At 34.1% G+C, this 21,476-nt stretch overlaps 1 protein-coding gene across 3 annotated transcripts in view; it reads left to right on the forward strand.

The window, feature by feature from the left end:
• Positions 1 to 2,716: 2,716 nt before the first annotated feature.
• The window catches only part of phtf (putative homeodomain transcription factor), a 37,439-nt gene continuing 18,679 nt past the window's right edge, over positions 2,717 to 21,476 (forward strand). The window contains exons 1-13 of one of the 3 annotated variants that reach the window (XM_089230979.1): positions 2,717 to 2,874; positions 5,814 to 5,906; positions 6,851 to 6,907; positions 8,223 to 8,292; positions 8,387 to 8,483; positions 9,225 to 9,333; positions 13,224 to 13,348; positions 13,753 to 13,823; positions 15,009 to 15,688; positions 17,567 to 17,722; positions 17,887 to 17,932; positions 18,121 to 18,141; positions 20,913 to 21,213. In XM_089230979.1, coding sequence (XP_089087105.1) covers positions 5,862 to 5,906; positions 6,851 to 6,907; positions 8,223 to 8,292; positions 8,387 to 8,483; positions 9,225 to 9,333; positions 13,224 to 13,348; positions 13,753 to 13,823; positions 15,009 to 15,688; positions 17,567 to 17,722; positions 17,887 to 17,932; positions 18,121 to 18,141; positions 20,913 to 21,213 — 1,778 coding nt within the window. In that variant the 5' untranslated portion in view covers positions 2,717 to 2,874; positions 5,814 to 5,861. Of the gene's footprint in view, positions 2,875 to 3,255; positions 3,365 to 5,813; positions 5,907 to 6,850; positions 6,908 to 8,222; positions 8,293 to 8,386; positions 8,484 to 9,224; positions 9,334 to 13,223; positions 13,349 to 13,752; positions 13,824 to 15,008; positions 15,689 to 17,566; positions 17,723 to 17,886; positions 17,933 to 18,120; positions 18,142 to 20,912; positions 21,214 to 21,476 lie in introns of those variants that run through there. The other 2 variants (XM_089230980.1, XM_089230982.1) reach the window with 2 other exon arrangements.

Below are 21,476 nucleotides of genomic sequence, written 5' to 3' on the forward strand. Positions count from 1 at the left end.
GAGTGAAGCGTAATGATTGAATATTTGTACTGTTGTAGGACTGTTGCTCTCAGTGGCACGACTTTTTAACGTGAGATCGACTAGCCTTCAGGGCTCAAAGTTGAAAATCAACCAACGCTGTGGCGCATTGGCTTACTAAGAGTGAGGAACTCTGACACAAATCTGTAGTTACGTCGATCCTTCTTTGAGTGGTTATAGGGGAATGAACAGAATCAGAGCGTTATCTAAAGCTAGAGATCGCCATCTAGCTATTGCGTCGACAAAACACACCCGACGTCGCTTCTCGCAATAGTACGGTAGTGCTTCAGAGAGATATTCGGGCTTTTTTCTTGAAATACAACTTTCGATTTTATGGAACTTAATCCATTGAAAAAAAAATCAAACCACCAGTGTGGCTCCCCAAAGAAAAACTTGGACACAACCCCGGCCCCTAAAATTTGCGGACTCGTAGATTGTCACCCACGACATGTAGCCTTCATTGACCCATCCAACCCCAATCTTGCTATAACCCATGTCTGTAAAACTTAAGAGCATCATAAGGCCCCGGGCATGGCCCCCACATCCTGAAGCAGGGCCCCTAGGCTGGGATCTTTCACGTTCCCCTTTATGATGAATTTATAGTTGAAAAAACAAAAAAATGATGAAAATCCTCCCGGACCCCAGGGCTGGAGCCTTGTCAGCCCATCCCTTGTGGGGGCCACGGTCTCAGACCGAGTGATGTTATAGGGCTCCCACTACCTGATTGCAAGTACCAGAAGTATAGGGCCTAATTTACATAAATACTTTACTTTCGGAAATAATATACCATTTCATATATACCAACCAAATACCATAACCCAATTTCATATTTTCTTACCCCTCTATTTCTCAAACAATCATCACTCCAACTCCTTTCCCCCCCCCACCTTGTCATTAAAGTCAGCAAACGCGAACCCCCCCCCCCCCCCCCACCACCACCACGAGTGGTGACGTATTACTTGAAAATATGAGACCCCTTGTATTTCATATATACATATAAATATGACCATTCGTTATAACGATATATTCAACATTATTTTAGTATTGCGTTGCAGGTTCACTAGGACGGAATTGAATTCGATATAACCGATAAGCATCCAACTGTTTGTTTCTGTTTTTGTAGGCTGATGTTCACATATACGGCATTAAGATATTTGTAGCTCCCACTGACTATCTTACAACTCATTTTCTAATTTCTTTATGAAATCATAAAGTATAGCCTATACGTAAACTTCAGCAATTGAAATTGCAGTATAGAAAGCATCAGCATTAATCTTTTTTCCAATATAGGACGAGGAGGCTAACTTTGATAAAATAAAACTTGATAAAGAGCGACTTTTATCGAAGTTGCCCATTACACTATGAAATTTTTTGTCAAACTTATTTTATAAATGATCTTTGACAAAGAACTTTCATAGCGTGATACCAGCCTAAGACACGCATTGCGAAGGTTGTGGGTTCGAATCCCAATAACTCGACTGAGGCTTTTTTGTTTTTCTCATTACTATCTTCGTTTTTTTAATGTATGGTTAAATGTGATTCATTCATATCACGAGTATCCAATCAAAATAAGCATGGTTTTATAAATAAATGTTCTATTTATATCATGTCTGACATGATGGAATCAAAACAGGATGAATCTTACTTGTTTTTTCTAAAATCATATTAAGTTATTGTCAATAGTACACAGCCCAAGAAATTTTAAGGATCAAACCCCTGTTAAAGCGGTAAAAAATACAAATAGAAAAAACATAAAACTTAATTGTTTCAATATTTAAATTGCAAAGGTGATTAATAAACTAAAAAAGTAAGTGTTTTAACGCAGATTTCCCATGAATAGCGAGTATGAAATGACTTATAAAATTTATTTTTTTTTCATAGATTTTTTTTTTTAATTATAAAAAAACCCATGTTTATAATTTTTTTGAAGGAAAACTCATTTGTTCTTGATGTATTATATCCTCGTAACAGAAATTTTATTTTAAGTTTGCGTAACAGAATGCACTTCTTTCAAATGTTCTCTGCAAGGGCGTAGCCAGGGGGGGGGGGACTTGGGGGTCTGGTCCCCCCCCGAAATGTGAGAAAATGACCGAAGAAAGGGAAAAAGATGGCCAAATCCATTGTTCTGTCACTTTGGTCCCCCCCCCGAAATGAAAGTGGTCCCCCCCCCGAACGAAATTTCTGGCTACGCCCCTGGTTCTCTGTAATCACAAAATGTTCTAAACTTTGCACACAGAACAGTTCCCTTCAAAGCAAGAAATGGAACCTTCACATAAAATTTTGTGGACATTTCTCACGTGTTTCTTTAATAAGGGGGGGGGGGATTTACTTTTGAAATCCTTTTTTACAGACGCCACAAATTTCGCTCGCCAACATGACATACAAGTCCTTTATATATTCTAGAAACCTTGATACAAGTCGCCAAGCAGGACAAGTCACCGCTAAGCGAGGAAGGGAGGGGGAATCTCCCTTTTTGGTGACGTCAAAATGATGCTTTTTGATTGGTTGCTGGTTTTGGGTCTACCGCAGGCTGCAGACGCACGTCTGAAACATCAAACGAACCTTCTTCAATAATAACAATGCAATAATAATTATACAGAGCTTTTGGCTACTAAGGCCATCCCCTGAACCCCTCCGCCCTCTCTATTTTTGAGTATCGATATTGTCAATCAAGTCTAGTCTAGTCAAGAAAAGTCTCACTGTTTATTTACGTGATAGGGGGTTACCTTAACTTACATGATGATGGGGATTTGAATGAGTGTGTCTCTCTCAGCGGGCGTTTTTATTTCGCACACATTATACATCATCATGGTTGTGTCAGCCGGAATGACGTCCGCGTTTGTTCTTGCGCAGCATGTGAGTCTCTCTTGCATATAATCTATGCAGCCGCACAATTCAAACGAGGGGGAAGAAAGAAGCGAGGGGTGTGCACACCCCTCGCTTAGACTCATTCTACTGTTTTGTTTATTAATATTGTTTGCGAAAGAAAAATTTTATATAAGGGATTATATTGAAATGTGTTTATATATCATAAATCCTCTTTAAATGTAGGGGAAATGTTCGGTAATACGCGAAGATCTCCCTGTGATAATGCTTTGGAATTGTTAGAATTTTTCCCTTCCTGGGGGGGGGGGGGAACCATGGGAGTTGAATGCATGTTTCCAGGGCCGTCTTAAGAGCATCATGGGCACCCGGGCCAAGTGATTTTTCTGAAGCACTCCCGGGCCGTGTGTTAAGACAGCACTGCATGGTTCCTCTGCATTTTGTTGGACTTCTTCGATACGAGCCCAAAAAATATAGTACTAAAGTATATCAAGGAAGCATTATATTTTCTGGATACGCTGAGGTGAACTCGGAAAGAAAAGTCATCTTGTCTCCGCCGGTACTTGAACCTACGCCCTCTTGCATGTAGGGCAAGCATACTACCATCTGTACACAGTGTGAAATAAGGAAGGCAGAATCCTATCTCCAGTGGTGTAGATGGTAGCATGGTTGCCCGTTATGCAACAGGGCCTAAGTTCGAGTCCCTGCTAGACAAGATGACTTTTCTTTCTGAGTTCACCTCAATACGCTTTGGCACGTTTATTATTGATACGCCATAATATCCAGAAAATAAAATGTTTCCTTGATATCTTGGGCTAAGGCCATCTATCTCACTAAAGTATATATTCGTGTATGAGCCAAGTTTCTTGTTGAAAAACTTGTTTCCTTATTTTGAGGAGACCAAATAAAACAAACACCCCACCTCGAATAGCGGGGGGTGGATGGGTGTACTAATACCTGCCCGCAGAGGGGATTCTACTCAGCCTAGAGCAAAACCATCATGGGGGGGGGGGGCATTTGAGCAATACAATACCTAAGAAAGTTGAATGCAATTGATGGTTAGTGCTATGCAAGGTCATCTAAGGCCTCTTATATATACTAAGACCTATATATTATGCAAAACAAGGCTATATCTCAAACATCTTTATGAAAATTTTCGCCGCTGTGGTGGTCGAGTGGTTATAGTGCCGGACTCGTGATGCGAGGATCCGGGTTCGAACCCCACAGTGGTGGTCGGCTGAAGTTGGTTTTCTGTGGTTCCCAACTTCAAGGCGCAAATGCGAGCCGATCTCCCCGTTAAAAAGTCTCGCCACAGAGAGCAACAGTCCTACAACGGTAAATCATTCAACCATAACACTTCACTCATAGTTAGTAAAACTGGGGGCAGATGACAGCACTACACATAACAAGCATTACACACAAAAAACAAAACTTTACGTCAGGTTGCACTACACGTACACGCACAGTCCCGCATGTACCGATTCGTTGGGGGGGGGTTCCGCGGGGGGGGGGGGTGCATGTGTGGTGTAGCAGTAGTAGGTAGGGGCTCGGGCCACCTCGTTGGGCAATTTGCCTGTTGTGGCGTTGTATTTGTATTTGTATTTGTATTTGAAAAACAAGAGCTATTAAAGAGTAATATAGGATATGAGATTTTGGTAATAAGTGGAACCATGGCCCTGAAAAAAAAATAGCATTTCCCTCAGTCTTGTTATAGTTCCACCTACAGTAGAACCAAAATAATGAACACTTCCTGTTTTCCAACACCAGGTGCCGATCTGGGGTGATGTGCTTAAATTTGTTGAATCGATCCATATTTTATAGATAAATTTTATCCTCTTGGGAGTGGTGTGACTGCCCCTCATCCCTCTCTGATCCGGGCATGAGCCAAGGGCTGCCATCTTCAGCTGTGAATAAAGCCTAGCAGATATTTTTAGCTATGAATGGAGTCAAGGTAGATATTTTCAGCTATGATAAATTTCAGCTTTGCCGAGGTAGACTCCATCAGCAGTAAATATGAGCGATGTCTCTCTCCAGCTACAAATGAAGCGGGAGCAGAAATCTTCAGCAGTGAATGGAGTAGAGGCAGACATCTTCAGCCTAAAATGAAGCTGAGGCAAGCATCTTTTTAGCTACTAATGTAGCAAAGGCTGACATCTCTTGCTGCAAATGTAGCCGAGACACACATCTCCAGCTGCAAATAGAGCAAAAGCAGATATCTTCAGCTGCGAATGAATCGGAGGCAGATATTTTCAGCTGCGAATGAATCAGAGGCAGATATTTTCAGTTGAAAATGAAATCGAGCAGACTATCAACTCTGAATGGAGTGAATTCAAATATTTTCAGCTTCGGCTGACCTATTCAGTTTTGATTGAGTGGAGGCTGATATCAGCTGTGAATGAAACGGAGGCAGACATATTCAGCTGACAATGTAGTGGAGGCAGACACCATTCGGTTCATTCAATCGTCCCATATTTTTTGGAAAAGATAATCTTTTTCTCATTGAAAGGCTCTTGGGAGGGGTGATCATCCGTCTTTTGGATACACGCATGGCCGACACCTTCCATTCATGGACGCTTCACTTTTCAACTGTGTGAGGCTACAGCCTCCTCGAATAGGAAGCGGGAGAGGGGTTAGTGGTGGAGAAGAGCTAATGCCCACCTTCCCTCCACCACCTATGCCAATAATACTATTTTTTACTGAGGGGGGAAGACAATCACCCCCTCCTTCATACTTCCAATGACCTCAATGTATTTCACCATATATTAACAGACATTCCAAATGGTGGGCAACTGTAATATATCCTGTATAATGATTCTTTTCTCCAGTCTCTTGAGCATTGTCACAAATGTTTCACCGTTGTGCATAGTTTCACTGTGCATAGAAAGCTTTCTAAGCAGATTAAGATTTCTATCAATTTTTGCACAATTGCATGATATAATTTCATGTAAATCTTTTCACTTCGTGAATTTCAGAACTCATAAAATATACTACTACTCATTTGTGTGCATGCTCCATCAACCATGACGTCTTCCTTGTCCACTGCTCTCAGCTGGTACCAAGAAAAAGTAAGTAAATGTTTTCACGCAAAACTTCAACTGGACTGGCTACCCCAATATATTTTTTTTTCTCAGTACATTTATTATGGTCTATTTAGAAAATTGTAAATTACTTAGATACTGCACAATTGAATGTAGTGTAGATATGAGGCATAGATGCAATGTAAATACTCAATGTTTTGTTAACCTTGTTTTACCTTGCTATTTGCATTCATTGTTGACTGTTTTTTGACCAAAGGCTGAGGTACAACTTCATGATAGAATGAAGGAGAATTTAAAACAAAAAATGAAAACTGAATATATTTTTATTTTACATTATGCAGTCGGGTTCGTGAGCCATAGTGAAAAAAAAGTATGAGGTGGTGTGCTATGTTATATTGTCGGCTCATTTCTGTCTCACACACATGCAGATGGAAATGATAAGTTCCTAGAATCTCCAGATGGTTCAGTTTGATGATCTGAAAATATTCAAGTTTAGGCTCTTTATTTATTTGCATGTTCTTATCTTAATCCAGCTTATCTATATCCAGCAAGCTTAATCTTTAATTTTACATGAAATAGCTAAAAATCTTTCTGAAAGAGAGGTGTATCTTGGAAAGCGATTCTGAAGTGACAGTTTCTCATAGGATTAATTTTGATTGGCATGGAAATTTTGCTCATAACATGACTTTCTTATGAGAGCAAGTGATTGCAGGGCAATATTATCAAGTGAAATATTTGTTAGCCAAAAAATTCATAAGCCAAAGCATTTGTTAGCCAAGGTATCTCCTTTTACCTTGTGCTTATATTATGTAAGGGTGCTAGGTTTTCCCAACAATCTAGGTTCCGGAAACAGGAGAGGTGGAATAGTGACATCACTGGTGTTGTATTATTTTTGGACACGTGTTTGCTGATGTTCAAATAAGCAAGATGTAACATTGATAAAGGTACTGATATATATTTACATTTTTCAGATTGGAACTTATGATAAACAGAAATGGGAGAAGTCAGCAGATGAACGTATCCTGAAAGTGAGACATTTCATTTTATGATTTCAGTCAAACTTAAGTCATTCTGACTGCAGAATTATTCATTATATGAATGATTACCATCTTTTTAACAATCTTATATACAGGGTGCATAGCTAAAAGCTTGCACCGTAATTTACCGGCAAACTGTTCATTTTAGAGGCATACTTTCAGTTTAAAAAAATTATCCAAATAACGTGTGGACCTCAGATATGCCATTCGTGGAGAGGAATGACATCACTCTCCACTTTTCATACAAAGTACGAAAGACTACTACTCTCAAACCAAACATACACCTCGTACACATTTCTCGGCAGAATTTCTAACGAATCAGTACATGTTGGAATGTGTTGTGTGAGTGTATGCATGGCCTTAACATATGTATGTTGCCTGACTTTTGCTTGTTTTGTTACTTGCTAGTGCAAGTACAAAAGACTACATACCAAGTGGAGATTCATGAAGCTCGTAAAGAAAATTCCCATGCCTCTGTGGGGAATAGAACTACCAACCTCTCACAATCCAGGTGAGTGCTCTTACTATTAAGCTTACCATTAAGGATTGTAATAGGTCGGTGGTGCGGTTACCTACAGAGGAATGAATTTTCTGTCTCAACTTTATCCATCTTTGCTTAATATCCAGTCATTCATACTTTATTAACTTTTTATACGGTTGCCCCATGCTTGAAAACCCAATTAGAAAGTTTTTGCCCTATATCTCCTGAGACCAACAAAAGAAATTCCTCATTTCTAAATGCAATATTCTTGGAAATATTTGAATTTAAAAACTGGAGAAAAGTTGGAAACAAACAGGATAAACACTAATGAAAAATGTTTTTTCCCTCATTTATGCTGTTTCTTCCCCCAACTTTTCTCCAATTTTTAAATTTATATATTTCAGTGAATATTGCACTTAAAAAAGGTGGAATTTCTTTTGTTAGCCTCAGGAAAGACAGGGCAACAACTTTCTAATTAGGTTTTCAAGCACAGGGTGTCCGCAAGAATTTTTTATGAGTAAAGGTCAGTTATTTTTTAACAAACCATATATATAGCTACTATACATGTGTTTTCCTTTTCATTGGGTGTAAAGTTTGTTTTGATGAAACCATAGAGGTTATTATAACAAGCATCAACTGTATTATATTTTTGTTGCTCCTTCTTATGGTTGTATATTGGAATTTTGAAAATTGTTTCAAACCTATTGTTGAACCTCAATTGTTTGAACCTATAAGTATATACCTGTACATAACTTTTGCCATTAAAAATTGTAAAAATGTATATGTTATAAGAATTTCTGATCACAAAATTTGTTTCCAATCCAGGGAGTTCATGCTATTCCTAAGAAGAAAGCCAAAATTAAACCAGGGTTGATAGATGTAGATCTAGTCAGAGGTAAAATATCAATTGATATTAGTGATAGAAGAAATGCATTTGTCTTATGAGAAAGAAGTATCATATATTCAAATCATCTTTACTGTTTGTTTAGGCTCCACATTTACGAAGGCAAAACCACAACATAGTTGGATGCGTGCAACTTTGTCTGGAATTTTGCGTGTTCTTCTCATGCCATTCTATTTCAGCTGGTAAGGAAATTTAACGAAACACATTATTAACATGCAGTTTTATTTTTTTTCAATGCCTATATTAAGATCTGAGTCTAAACAATGACATACTACAGTAAAGAAAACACAATACATGCCTTTTTGTATGTATATTTTGTTAGCTTGAATTTTTTTCCATTGTGAAATGCATCAATTTCAGAACATGCATGTTTCACGTTGATTGGATTCAGATATAACATACTCATAATTGTAGGTACCCATTCTGTTTAAAAATGCACAATGAATCCTTGAAAATATGCAACCCCTAGCAAGTCCGCTGGTATTTTTCTGTGTAAAAAAAACCGCACACACATACACTTGGAGCCAATTTTTAAAAATAAAATCAATTTTTTATGCTTTGGTCACCACGAATGTTTCCTATGTCCACGAATGTTTTATATGCATGAATATGTTCTTTTTTTCTGTGCATAGAATGGCAATATGCCATATCTGCCTATGGTGTATTTTGTGTGCAGGGCCTGCCCACGCACAACTTAGAGAACAGTACCCATTGAGAGGTATAGAACATAGTTTGTCTGCACTCTGAGACCTTCAGTTGCTTCCTCTACACGATGAAAAAATTGAATGTAGCACTTGTAAAAAGAGCTTGTTGGGAACGTGTATTTCCAGAAGTTAAAAGGTGCTGTGAAGTGTTCTTATTTATCTGAAACTTTGGTGTGATTTTTGGGAAAATAATCTTGTTTTTATTGTGTTGTCCTGCAGGTGGAAGCTTCAAACAGATACTTGGGTTGCTCGTGGATTCATTTTTCTCTACCTCCTTCAAATTGCTGCATTATACTTGTTTTACAGTGCACCAGATGGTGATTTTGTAGTGAGTGCAAACTTTTTCCTTCAATGCAATGAAGCAGTGGGCTTCAAACTTTTTCCGTCCTTGGCATTATTATAATTTAAATCATGACTGTCCAGAATAGTCTAGAAAAGGATCATTTCAAAAAACTGAATGGGCACGCATCAATACACAAGCTCCTTGCAGCGCTCACTTTTAGAGCCACTGCAATAAGACCTTGATTTGACAGACCTTGATTCTAAAAACTTTGAATTTTTTTATTTGTTCTTTCAGGCATTTCTCTGTGTATCACAAGAATACACAGTAATACAAGGCCTGAAGGTAGCATCAATAAATGAAAATGTCATATACAGTATATGTGTGCATACATTAAAAACTACATGAAGAAAATATAAATAATTATAAATGTTATACAAACTGCAAAACTTATAATAAATCTGGAGGAGTGATCATGTATGCTGATGAAGCTAGAAAAATCACCCCAAAAATATAGAACTTGGTTTCTGCTGAGCATTTGTGTATAAATCTCCCAGATTTTGATTTAGATATACTTCATTTATATTGCTCGCATTCGTATCTTATCACACAATTTAATGAAGTAGAACTTTATTTTTACGAAACTCGAAAGATAATATGATAATTTTTGGAGACAGACATTAATATCAATCTATATAACAATGACAATGACACATCTCAATATCTTGGTATAATGGCGATAAATGGATTTATCCCCCTGCATGAAAAATAACAAGAGAAACAAACGAAACTAAAACATGTATTCACCATGTGTTTTACAGAAATAAACATGAAACTATACCGAAATTCAGTCTTTAAAAACCATACCACTGATAGGATAGCACCATAGGATAGGCCACCCAGTAATAGGATATATTGACTTCATAAGGGAAAAAAATAACAATACAAGTGATGAAAATAAGTATATTAATATCATAAATTATAAAAAATTTGAATATTTTATATCAAATATAAATCTTGAGGTAATTAGTTGAGGAAAAAACATTTTAAACAAGTAGAAAAGCTTTTTGGATATTATAGAATTAAATTCCAATCTTTGGACCAAAATGGTTAAAAAAATAACCAATAAAAATAAATTGATAAATAAAGAAATTATTGATAGAATAAATGTTACAAAAAATTGTACAAAAAATTTAAAAAATAGCCAGACATAATCTGTTACAAGACAGAATACTATAATTATAACAGAGAACTAAAAAACTATATTAAAATAACAAAGCAAAACTATATTAACAATAATTTTAAAATGTGTGGAAAAAAACAAACAAATGCTTACAATGGAAATGTATTAATTAGGACATATTAAATAAAAACGCTAAACACAATACATTACCAAATTACCAAAGGGTAATTGAACTAGCCAAAAGGTTCAATGGGGATTTTATAACAAGAAATCTTGATGTTATGGTAGAAAATGATAATTTTAGTTGCATGAAACAAGTGACAATTTATATAATTCTATTAACTCAATGTATTACTCAGAGCTCAATGACAGCAATTTACAAGTGATTATTTCTAAGCTGAAAGGAAATAAGCGTACTGGGTATGATAAGATAACTCCTAAAATGCGTAAAATAATTTCCAAATATCATCTTCAAGTAGTAAAAAATATCATTAAATTATCAATATTACAGGGATTTTTCTATCCCGAGTTAAAATATTCCATAGTTCATCCCATCTTTAAAACGGGTACCGTGACTGATCTCGGAAACTACAGGCCCATTTTGATTCTTCCGGTTTTTTCAAAAGTTATAGAAAAATGCATGAAAACGCAGTCAATCAGCTATCTAAACCATAAGAATGTTTTTGCTCCTAACCAGTATGGTTTTCAAAAAAATAAAAATACAGAAATGGCAATAGTTTAATTAAATGATTAATTAAATAAACAACAATAAATATTGTATAACAGTTTTTCTAGATTTAAGAAGTGTGGACTTTTGTGGACTTGGATATACTAACTAGAAAATTATCAATAATAGGTATAAGAGGCAATATGTTAAAGTGGTTTGTAACCTATATAACAGACAACAGGCTGTTATAATTGATGAAAAAGTGAGCACATTTCCAGAAATCAAAAAAGGAGTACCACAAGGATCTGTTCTAGGACCTTTGTTGTTCTTAATTTATATCAATGATTTCTGTAAATTGAAGCTAAATAGCAAATTGATATCTTTTGCTGATGATACTGTGCTATATGTTGAGGACGCTGAACTAGAAAGTATTGTAAATAGGTAGAAGAGGACTTAATTAAGCCAAACATAAACTAAAATTAAACTTACAAAAAACTAAATACATGTGCTTAAAAACCAGAAACATAAACGCTAACACAGAAATCTGCATTAAAATATACAGCCGCTGCCAAATAACAACCCATTTTAACTGTCAAGAAATAGAGTATCGGAATATGATTATTTGGGTATAATTATACAAGACAATATGAAATGGATTTTGCATTGTGAGAAAGTAATTAAAAAATAAGAAATTTTACAGCTGTTTTTTATAAATTTAAATACATTGTTGATAAAAATTTCTCAAAGATGTATTTTATGCATAGACTTATTCAATTGTGAATTATGGAATTTGTGCTTGGGGGGGGGGGGCAGCATGCGATAGCAACATATATCAACTGAACAACACATGCAATAGAATAAGATCCCAAATAATAGATTCTTCTTATCCGAATAAAATAGAATGTCATACCTTAACACTCAGGCAAATTTATATATACAGGATTTTAAAATTTACATTAATAAATAATAATTGATTAATAAAAAAACAAAATAGAAATTCAGACAAAGTAAAATATATCACGTCCCTAAGACAAATAAAACACTTTTCAAAAAAGGCTACTCCTATACAGCTTCAAAAATAAGAAACTATTTTTATAGCATTAAAAATACAATTAACGTTACAAATTCCACAAAAGACATTTTGTCAATTATAAAAAACTTAAATTATACAGATATAATTCCGTGAGTTTCATTTACTGTAAAATATATATGTGTGTACATATATATATTGTGATCTTTCATTATATTCATCTGAATTTACTCGGATAAGATTAACGAGAAAGCAATATTATAAACCAACTCTACAACATAGTAACCAACGCTGTTGCATTGTAACTACAGTATGTGCCTCATCTAGACCTGATGGAAGGATTGCAAAACTCCTATAGGTCACAAAGTGTTTGTGTTAATTTTTCTATTTTTTGTTCAATATTGTACTGTGTTTTGATGTTCACACATTGTTTTTTGTATTTTTTTCTGATTTTTGTTGTATTAGAAAAAAAAATGAATTGGAAACATTTTTTAAAATTTGACACGGGAAAAAATACAATTGTTCAACATATTTACATATTAATTATACAACATATTTAGCCCACATGTACTAATTATACTACATATTGATATACTAATTATGGTACAGTGGAACTTGTATGAAATAGAATGTCAAGATACTAGAATAATATTCCATTCTAGACACATTTCCATTTTATAAAGACGCTCATCAAAGCAATAGCAATCAATGGGACTACATTTTAAGACATTTCTGTTTCATACAGTGTAAGTCTTTGACAAGTTTCACTGTTAATTCAATGGAAAGTTCATGACACTCAGAATAAATGTTATGAATGTAGTTTTCAGTTCATTCCTTCAATTTTTCCCACAGAAGAAAGTTTTTGCATATTACAAACTAAATTTCAGTAAGTACATAGAGAGAAGATATATAGTAGAGGTTATAAACATAATTTAAGCACCTGTGTTCATTTCCATTGTATCTGTTTTTTCACTGCATGATATTTTGTTTATCATTATATGTTGTTTATCATTAGCTTCTTTATGCAAATGTAATATATTTTTTCTTTATTTCTGTAGGATGTGCCATTATCTGAAATTGTTATGCCAATTGCTATGCTACTTCTGTTGGGTGTAGCACATTCTCAGATTGTGGCAACTTTCTCTAGTAAAAGCTCTTTGAAACAGATTTCTAAAGCTCAAAGGTGTGATGGCATATTTTTTTCCTCTTTTGTATTGAATGCATTTTTCTTATTGGAACATGCTATATATTCTGTACTGTGGTATTTAGTAGTAGTGGTTTAGCAGTTTTTTGTCTACAAATAAGATTTTTATGCATTCCCAACTAAAAATAATGTTAAATAATCTATGAATGTTTGACAGTAGGCTTTTCACTGAAGTCAGATTACATTGAATTCAACATACTTGACATTTTATAACATTTACTAGACCTAAATTGTATTTCACTTCTGGTAGTGCAAATGTAAATGCTTTCATCTTTATCAAAAAAGATGGAAGAATTCCAAGAAAACACTGAATATAAATATTTGTTGTTGTGATAACTCTTCTACATGATGTACTAATAACAAATTTGAAAAATGTTTTTTAGGAAGACAAAACACTGCAAAAGCGATGATGGCTATCGTTTACATCACTTACATTATGTGAGTGGCAATACAGGTAATTTTAACTTACTAACACACTTATACTTGCTTGCTCAGGCTTATTAACATACCTAATTCACATGGTAGTTCTTTTGCATAGCTGGAACATATTGAAGTTCATTATAAGGTACTCTGTGAAAAATTAGCATGGAGTTCTCATAAATAATAGATATATACAGTGATAACAGCTAACAAACACCTCAGCTTATGAATTTTTTGGCTTAGGAAATTTCTTTCCACGTGTTTTATACCTTGGCTAACGAACATTTTAGTTGACATGGATGCACATGCTCACGCAACACAGCAGTGTTGTGAGCTAAATTTTTGCATCATCAGAACATATTCTAAAGAATACTGTCTTTAGAGCATGATTAATTTATATCCCCCTCAGAATTGCTTTCCATGCATATATCTTTCTCTTCCAGAAAGTTTTTGAGCCATATCATATTAAATAAATGATTAAGCAAAGTAAAGAAAGCAAAAACTCTAAACTTGAATATTTTCATTGCATGTGTTCTTTTGGTGCAAGACTCCTAGCATCAAGCTAGCCAGTCTGGACATTCTGGGAACTTATCTTTTCCATCTATATGCAGAAATGAGCTGACCACATCACATAAGATGACATCTATGAACCCGAAAATAAAAATATTTTCTCAGCATCTCATCATTTTTTATATTTTCCTTCATTCAATCGTAAAGCTGTTTTAGCCTTTGGCCAGTTTTTCTTTTGTATAGTACTTCTTTAGTGTTTTATAACACTTATCTTCAAATTTTGGGCCGCACCTAGAACAAATTAAATGATTTTCCAGAAAAACTTATGGAAAGTCTTGTTTTGGCTAAGGAATTGTCTTTATTAGCTGAGGTGACTGTAGTTAAACTTGTATACTCTAAACTTAAATATTCAATAACAATAAAAATGTGTTGAATTTTTTTCTTTGAAAATCTAATATTTAGTCCTATATAATGTCACTAATTATTAATGATTCATTTTATGCATGAAACATTACGTGCATTAAATTTATACCAGAATTAATGTGAAAACCAAAGAAATTAGCTTTTTGCTTATGTATCAAAATAAAGCATAAAACTTGTTACGTTATGAACTGCAATATATTTTTTCAGTGCAAAAATTTGCAATAAAAACGTACTAATACTTTTATATTACATCATCCCAAACAACTGTTTTGTTTTTTAATTTCAGGCAAAAAAGAGCTCAATGAAGGTCAATCACACAAACAATCAGATAATGAAAGTGGGTTAGATGTTACTGATACAATTCATTCAGCTGACAGAAAATCATCTGTGTTGTCTATGAAATTTTCTGAACAATCAGGCTTGCGTCGTAGATCAAGTCATCATACTCACAGCAAGACTGTGAAGAATTCTTCCTTCATATCCAATAAGAATATAAGTGAAAATGGTTCTGATGATGACAAAAATGCAAGCTCTGGGGAAGAATTATTTTACCCAAAGAACTCACACAGTAGTGCCAAATGCTCATTTAATCATCTTACAGCAGAGAAAATAAAAAACTCTGTCAAAACACATCAAATTTTATCAAAGAAATCTAAAACGTGTAAAAAGATTGCTCGTAGATTCTCGGATGTTGGCCCTGTTCGTTTGGTGAATCAAAAGCGATGCATCAAACAGAGGCATTCAGAAGAAAATATTTTGGACCTTACTAACTGTCCAGTTAGTGATAGTCCAAGTAAAAGAATAAGGACAGGGAGACGAGTTGCCTGTGAAAATGATTCTGACCACATCCATGATAGAGTTAAGAATGGAAACCAACTCTCATTAGAAGTGACTTTCAACCAAGATGACAATTGCAGCTCTTGTGATTCTGCTGCAGATACAGGTCCATTGAACACTCCATTGAAAGTAAATATTTTGTATCAAAGTATGCTTTAAACTTTCATATGCAGTTGAGCTTCCATATAACAAAGTCACTTTGTTTCATAAAAAAATTAACTACTGAGAAATAATTTCCAATGCATGAGAGAGAAATTAAGGCAAATAGGATTTGCTCTCGTAAAACTTTCATAATGCATGAAATTTTGTTGTATAAAAAAATTGCTAAACAGGGACTCTACTGTGATTATGAACTCTTATTGCTGTGCTAGATATTAACACTTTCGGGTCTAAGCTATTTCAACTATGTTTGTCCCTGTGGACTGAGGGTTTTTGGCAGTTTTCATGATTTTTTAAAAATACATAGAATATATACATCTCAACAGTTTTCTTAACTAGAAATTTCAAACTCTCTTCTTTCATAATATAGCAATTATTTAAAGGTACTAATAATTAACATTTAATGAGAAATAATTAAAAAAATATGTTTTATAGAAAATTCCGCATAAGAAAACATTTTTTAATATAAAATTTCAAACAATTCTGAATAAACACTTACCAAATGTTGTACAAATATCTGAAAATGGTTTTTATTAAAAAAAAACTTCTTGTCGTCAACAAACATGGCTACCTTACCTAGGAAGACAAATGTGTTTCAACTATACTTACTCCTACATCATTTCATAAAGCTACCAGCTACATCCGTTGGCTGCTGCCATTTATAAGTATATATACATATTTTTTTTTTTTTTGGAACTAAAAGATTTATAGATTATGTTTCAAAAAACACTGGGAACATATATATTCAGCCATTTTATAGCTACTAGAGTTAAAAGTTAAGCTCAGGCTCAGGCCCGAAAGTGTTAAAAACATAAAATTTTTTTGTTTGTTCAGCTTGTACAATTTGCAGGTATTGGTACAGCTTTGTTCTTTTAATGTTTTCATTGATTAAATTTTCATCGGGTGAATGAAAGTTTTTGCAATTGAATCTGCTTTCAAAATGCAATTTGTATCCTTGCTTCAGATATAAATTTGAATGCCAATGTCAACTATTGATTGTAAGTTATGTAGTTGCTCTCAAAAGATGTAAAAAATTTTTTTTGCTTTTTAATATGAAAAAAATATGAAAACTATCTTATCTTTGTTCAATTCTCTTTACCTCTGAACTCGTCAAGAACATCTAATAGACACAATTTTATTTACTCAATGCCTTTAGTTCATAAAACTATCTTCAGAAAACATTTTAGCTTTCTCATTCCTAAATTTTTTAATAGCCTTCCAAATGATCTCATACAGTCCCCCTCATTTTCAATTTTCAGAAAAAACCTCAAAAAACACATGCTACAAATTTTCAATATTGAAAATTATTTCTGATTTCATCCACGGAATCTCACTCCCTGTTGTGTGTGTATTACTGTCTTTTCACCTCCAGCTGTCGAATTATTCATTAAAATACCCTTGCTGTCAACTCTGCTCTGCCAGTCCAATTCATACATAATCATATGTTGATTTATAGTTGTTTTTTTTATGATCACTAAAGCACCCCCCTGTGACCGTTGCATTATTCATTATTCATTATTTATATATATTTGTATTTTATGTATTAAATGTGTTTGTGTAATCACATTCCCCCCCCCCTCCTATTTTGATGTTTTTTTCATGATTTTTTGTTTTCAATCTCAAAAATCAGTACATAGTGACTATTTTACACTGTATGATAATTGAAATGTTATTGACTTAACTTCACTGTAACAACCAGTATGGGACCTTGGTGTCTCCTTGGTGGTTTTCACTAATCTAATGTATTGTTATCATTCATCTAACATATTAATAAAAAAATTGAAATTGAAATTGAAATTTGTGATTGGAAAATACGTACCTCATCCATCTAATTATTTTTTCCACTAGTCAGATAATTTTGTGGAACTTGAGTGGCCACTCATAACCAATGCAGACTGTAACAGCTTGAGTACAGATTCTTCGCCACAAAGTTCTCATGATGCAGGTGATGGAAAAAGTTGTTCTTCACAGTCTGAAGATCCATTTGCTTGGGAAATGCAAGAGGTGAAAATATTTTATCATATTTTTCCTCAAAGTCCTAGTTTCGTGAACTAATTTTATGGTGTATATGTTTTGTATTTGAATTTTCATAAAGATAAATTTTCTGTTGTTTCGAATATCCCTAAGAATATTCAGATCATTTTAAAATTATTTTTTATAATTTGCAGTCTGAAACTCCTACCACTACTACTGTTTGTCCTGGATCTAATAAAGGTAACGATCAATAGCAGTTTTCATTTTTTTTCTCAAGTAAAGATCAGTTTTTATCTTTATGCACTGTTATATTTGCTTTGCTCTAATTTTATTTCTTTGAGTTTTTATTTTTCATCCTCAGTTTTATTTTATTCTTGAATTGGCTGTACTAATCACATTTCTGTTTCAAATTTTCTGTTGTCCTTTAGGTTTTCAACCTAAAAGAACAGGTAATTTTTTGTTAAAATCCCATCCCCCCCTTCATGCTGCTAATTTATTGTTCATTTTCTTATTAATATCTCATGCAACTTTTTTTTTCATCACTTTTCTTGATATCTAATTAAAGAGTTCTTTTTCTCAAATAAAATCCAAATTAATCAGTTACATTATTATTTTTGTATTTTTTCATCAGATTTCAGATGTATGTACAGTTTTTATTTGTTTCATGTTTATATAAAATTTTGTGCATTTGTATAATTATGATATTATGCTACTACTTGTACCATAACTGTTCTCTCTTCGCGTTCTCCCAGAGACATCCTTCCACTTTTCTGAACCTTGGTTTGTCCTGACCTAGACTAAGCCATACAGTTTTTTGGAGACTTGAATATGTTTTCTTTGGAACAACGTAGGCATCATGGACATGTGATCAAATTATTTAAGATTTTCATTGGGATCGACATGATGGATCATGAAATATTGTTGCATTTTTATTCAACTACTTTAACTAGGGAACACCAGTTTTGGTTGGTTAGAAATAATTACAGATTGTTGTGTCGCAGAGAGCTTTTTATAATAAGGTTGTAAATGCATGGAATAATTCAGCTTTGGTTGTTGTGAATTCCCCCATGATAGAGACCTTCAAGGGGAAATATGGGTGGGAGTAATCTAGAAGCTATGAATGAATGACAACCATATTTTTAAGGGCAGTTTATTTCAATTTTTTTTTTAGTTTTCTCTGATGTATTGATATTGGGTTACTATATTTAAACTACAACAACCATAGTTTTATGGGCCTTTTTCCAATACGATTTTGTTTTTATATTAATTAATTTTTCTTTATCTTTTACCTTTTTCATTTTTTTCCCTCCAGCTATCTTGTTGGGAAGTTTGCCTATTGTGGCCTCTGAATTAGTATTTGCTATATTTGAAAAATACAGTCCAGGTAACCCAAAGGGAGGGGGAAGGTATAAAGTATCAGAGGAAAAAAATCTAGTATTTTTCATTTTCCTTTTATTTCATATAGATTTAGAATTTCTGATTTTCTCCCTATTCTTTTTTATCTGTATTCACAAACAATTTAACAAATTTGTTTGAAATATAATTTTGCTAATTATATCTGGCAATACTTTTACTAAGTGATTTACGTATCGAAAGTTTTTCCTTTTTCTCATATCTTTCATATGTTAAAAAATAAAAAGCTATATTTTGTCTCAATTCCATCACTATTTTTTGCAGTGTGGATGAAGATGCATGAAAATTTTGCATTCCATTGTTAATTTTGTTATTTTTAATTGATTGAAAAAATAATGAATAAAACATTCATTGGATTCATCTCATGATTCATTAGATTTCATTTAATTAAATATAAAGAGTAAGAATGTATTTATCCAATATAGACCAAGAAGAGGCAATCATTTTATTATTAGATATATGCACCTTGTAAATATTCCGATGAGGAATTTCTTTTGAATTTGTTGTATGCTAGAAAGTGTGGCATACGTATTTGTGTGCGTCCGACATATTTATGAGGACATGTTAGTTCCAAAATACCGTCATGTCATCTATTTTTTTAATTTGAATTTAAAGTGTCAGGTGTTTGAAGAAGGCAGATAGAGGATTAGAATTATTATTTACATAAATTGATTTTTTTAGTAGTGACAACTATTTATTTTTTAAATATATAGTAAACATATCAGGTTCTAAGTTTTACAGGCCTTTGATGTAACCACCAGTGTTATGTTCAGTGTGTTCCTAGTTATGCCGAACACATTGGAAGAGAGAGAGAGCCTTTGGATATTTTTGGCACTGTCTAATCTCTGGATGGAGAGCAGTCTATAGTCTGACACATTTTTGCATCCCTCTCTGAAAGCTCTTACCCACCTTGCTACTGTTCTGGAAGGTAATACAGATATATCACATGTCTCGTTATCCTTGGTGACAAGTTGTTTGCTTCCGAATTCGGAAGACAGATGGCACTTATTTATTAGAAATTCCATAGAAAAATATGGATGAGGTACCCATATGGTTTAGTAGTAGTCCTTGGTGGCATTGTGCGTTGTGACTGATAGCACATTCAATTTTTAACCAGCTCCTCTGTTTTTCCTTTGAAAACATTGCAACGATACTCTGAGCGGCTCATTCAGAACGGCTGTATTTATGTTATCATTGTGCATGCACATGGAGGGGGGTGAGTTCATTTGCTCTGAGAAAGAGTTGACATTTAACTTGTGATGTGTCCTGTCTCTGCTTTGTTATAATTTAATGTTGTTGCTACAGCACTATTGCCACTATTGAAAAATCAACCCGTGTATTACTTTCTGTTTTAGTTTGCCTGTTCTCTGGTGAGAAAAGCAATCACTCTAGCAGCCTGTGTTTTCTAGCCATTTCTTTTTATCGACTAGTCTCGCCTCGAGTGAATGGATGTGTGAAGAGTTCTCATAAACTTCTTATCTCTCCATAGGATATATTACTGCTACTATTCCATCTTCAAATAGGTGTGTTGAAATAAAAGTAACTTTGGACAAGGTCTGTGCTAGCCGCACCATTCTTCCATGCATCATTGGTTATCAAAGCAAATAACTGCACTTATTGTGGTAGCAGAAGCTTGTTATTAGATGAATTTTTTACATTTTGATAATATAAGCATGTGCGTGGAAACAATTTTACTAACTTTTTTTAGAATTAATTGTAAATGATAAAGTCTGCCAGTGTAGTAGGCCTTTCTTTCTTCACTCTTTCTCTGAACTTTTTCTCTGCTTCATTGCTTTTCCCTTTAAAGTGAGCTGCACGATTTGGGAGGACAATGTATGCAAGAAAGTCGACTTATCTGCTTTGGACATCAGCTGTGCAATCATACGCAAGGTGGACTCATCTACTCATAGTACTGATTATTTGAAAGTTGGTGTTCTGTTTGCCCTCATTGTATCAATCTTGCCATTGATATTTCGCTTCTGGAGTGGGGAAAGCATGATCGGCAGGGATATACTAGATGTTGCATTAGATATTTTCAATTCTACTGCTCCAAGCTCTGATCATGTTCTACATATCATTCAAGAAATCATTGGTGGCTCAACGTGGAGGTGTGTATTAAATTTATTTTCTAATGTAAGACAATTCACAGAGTAGTGCTTCTATTATTGGATATCTTTGTGATTAACAATTTGGTGATTTCACAGAATTGATTTTGTAGAAAAAGGTTCCTCTATGGATGTTATTGGACAGAATTTTGCAATATGTATGGTTGTGTTTTTCATAATAAGTGATGGATGGGCATGTATACCACATTAAGAAAAAATATTGAAAAATGCTTGCAAGCTTAATGTAAGCACAGCGTTTATTTCCT

Source organism: Pholcus phalangioides, unplaced genomic scaffold (assembly GCF_987345545.1).
Source record: "Pholcus phalangioides strain wild (caught in Gottingen) unplaced genomic scaffold, Ppha-v1.0 ptg000004l_1, whole genome shotgun sequence".
Taxonomy (NCBI): Eukaryota; Metazoa; Arthropoda; class Arachnida; order Araneae; family Pholcidae; genus Pholcus; species Pholcus phalangioides.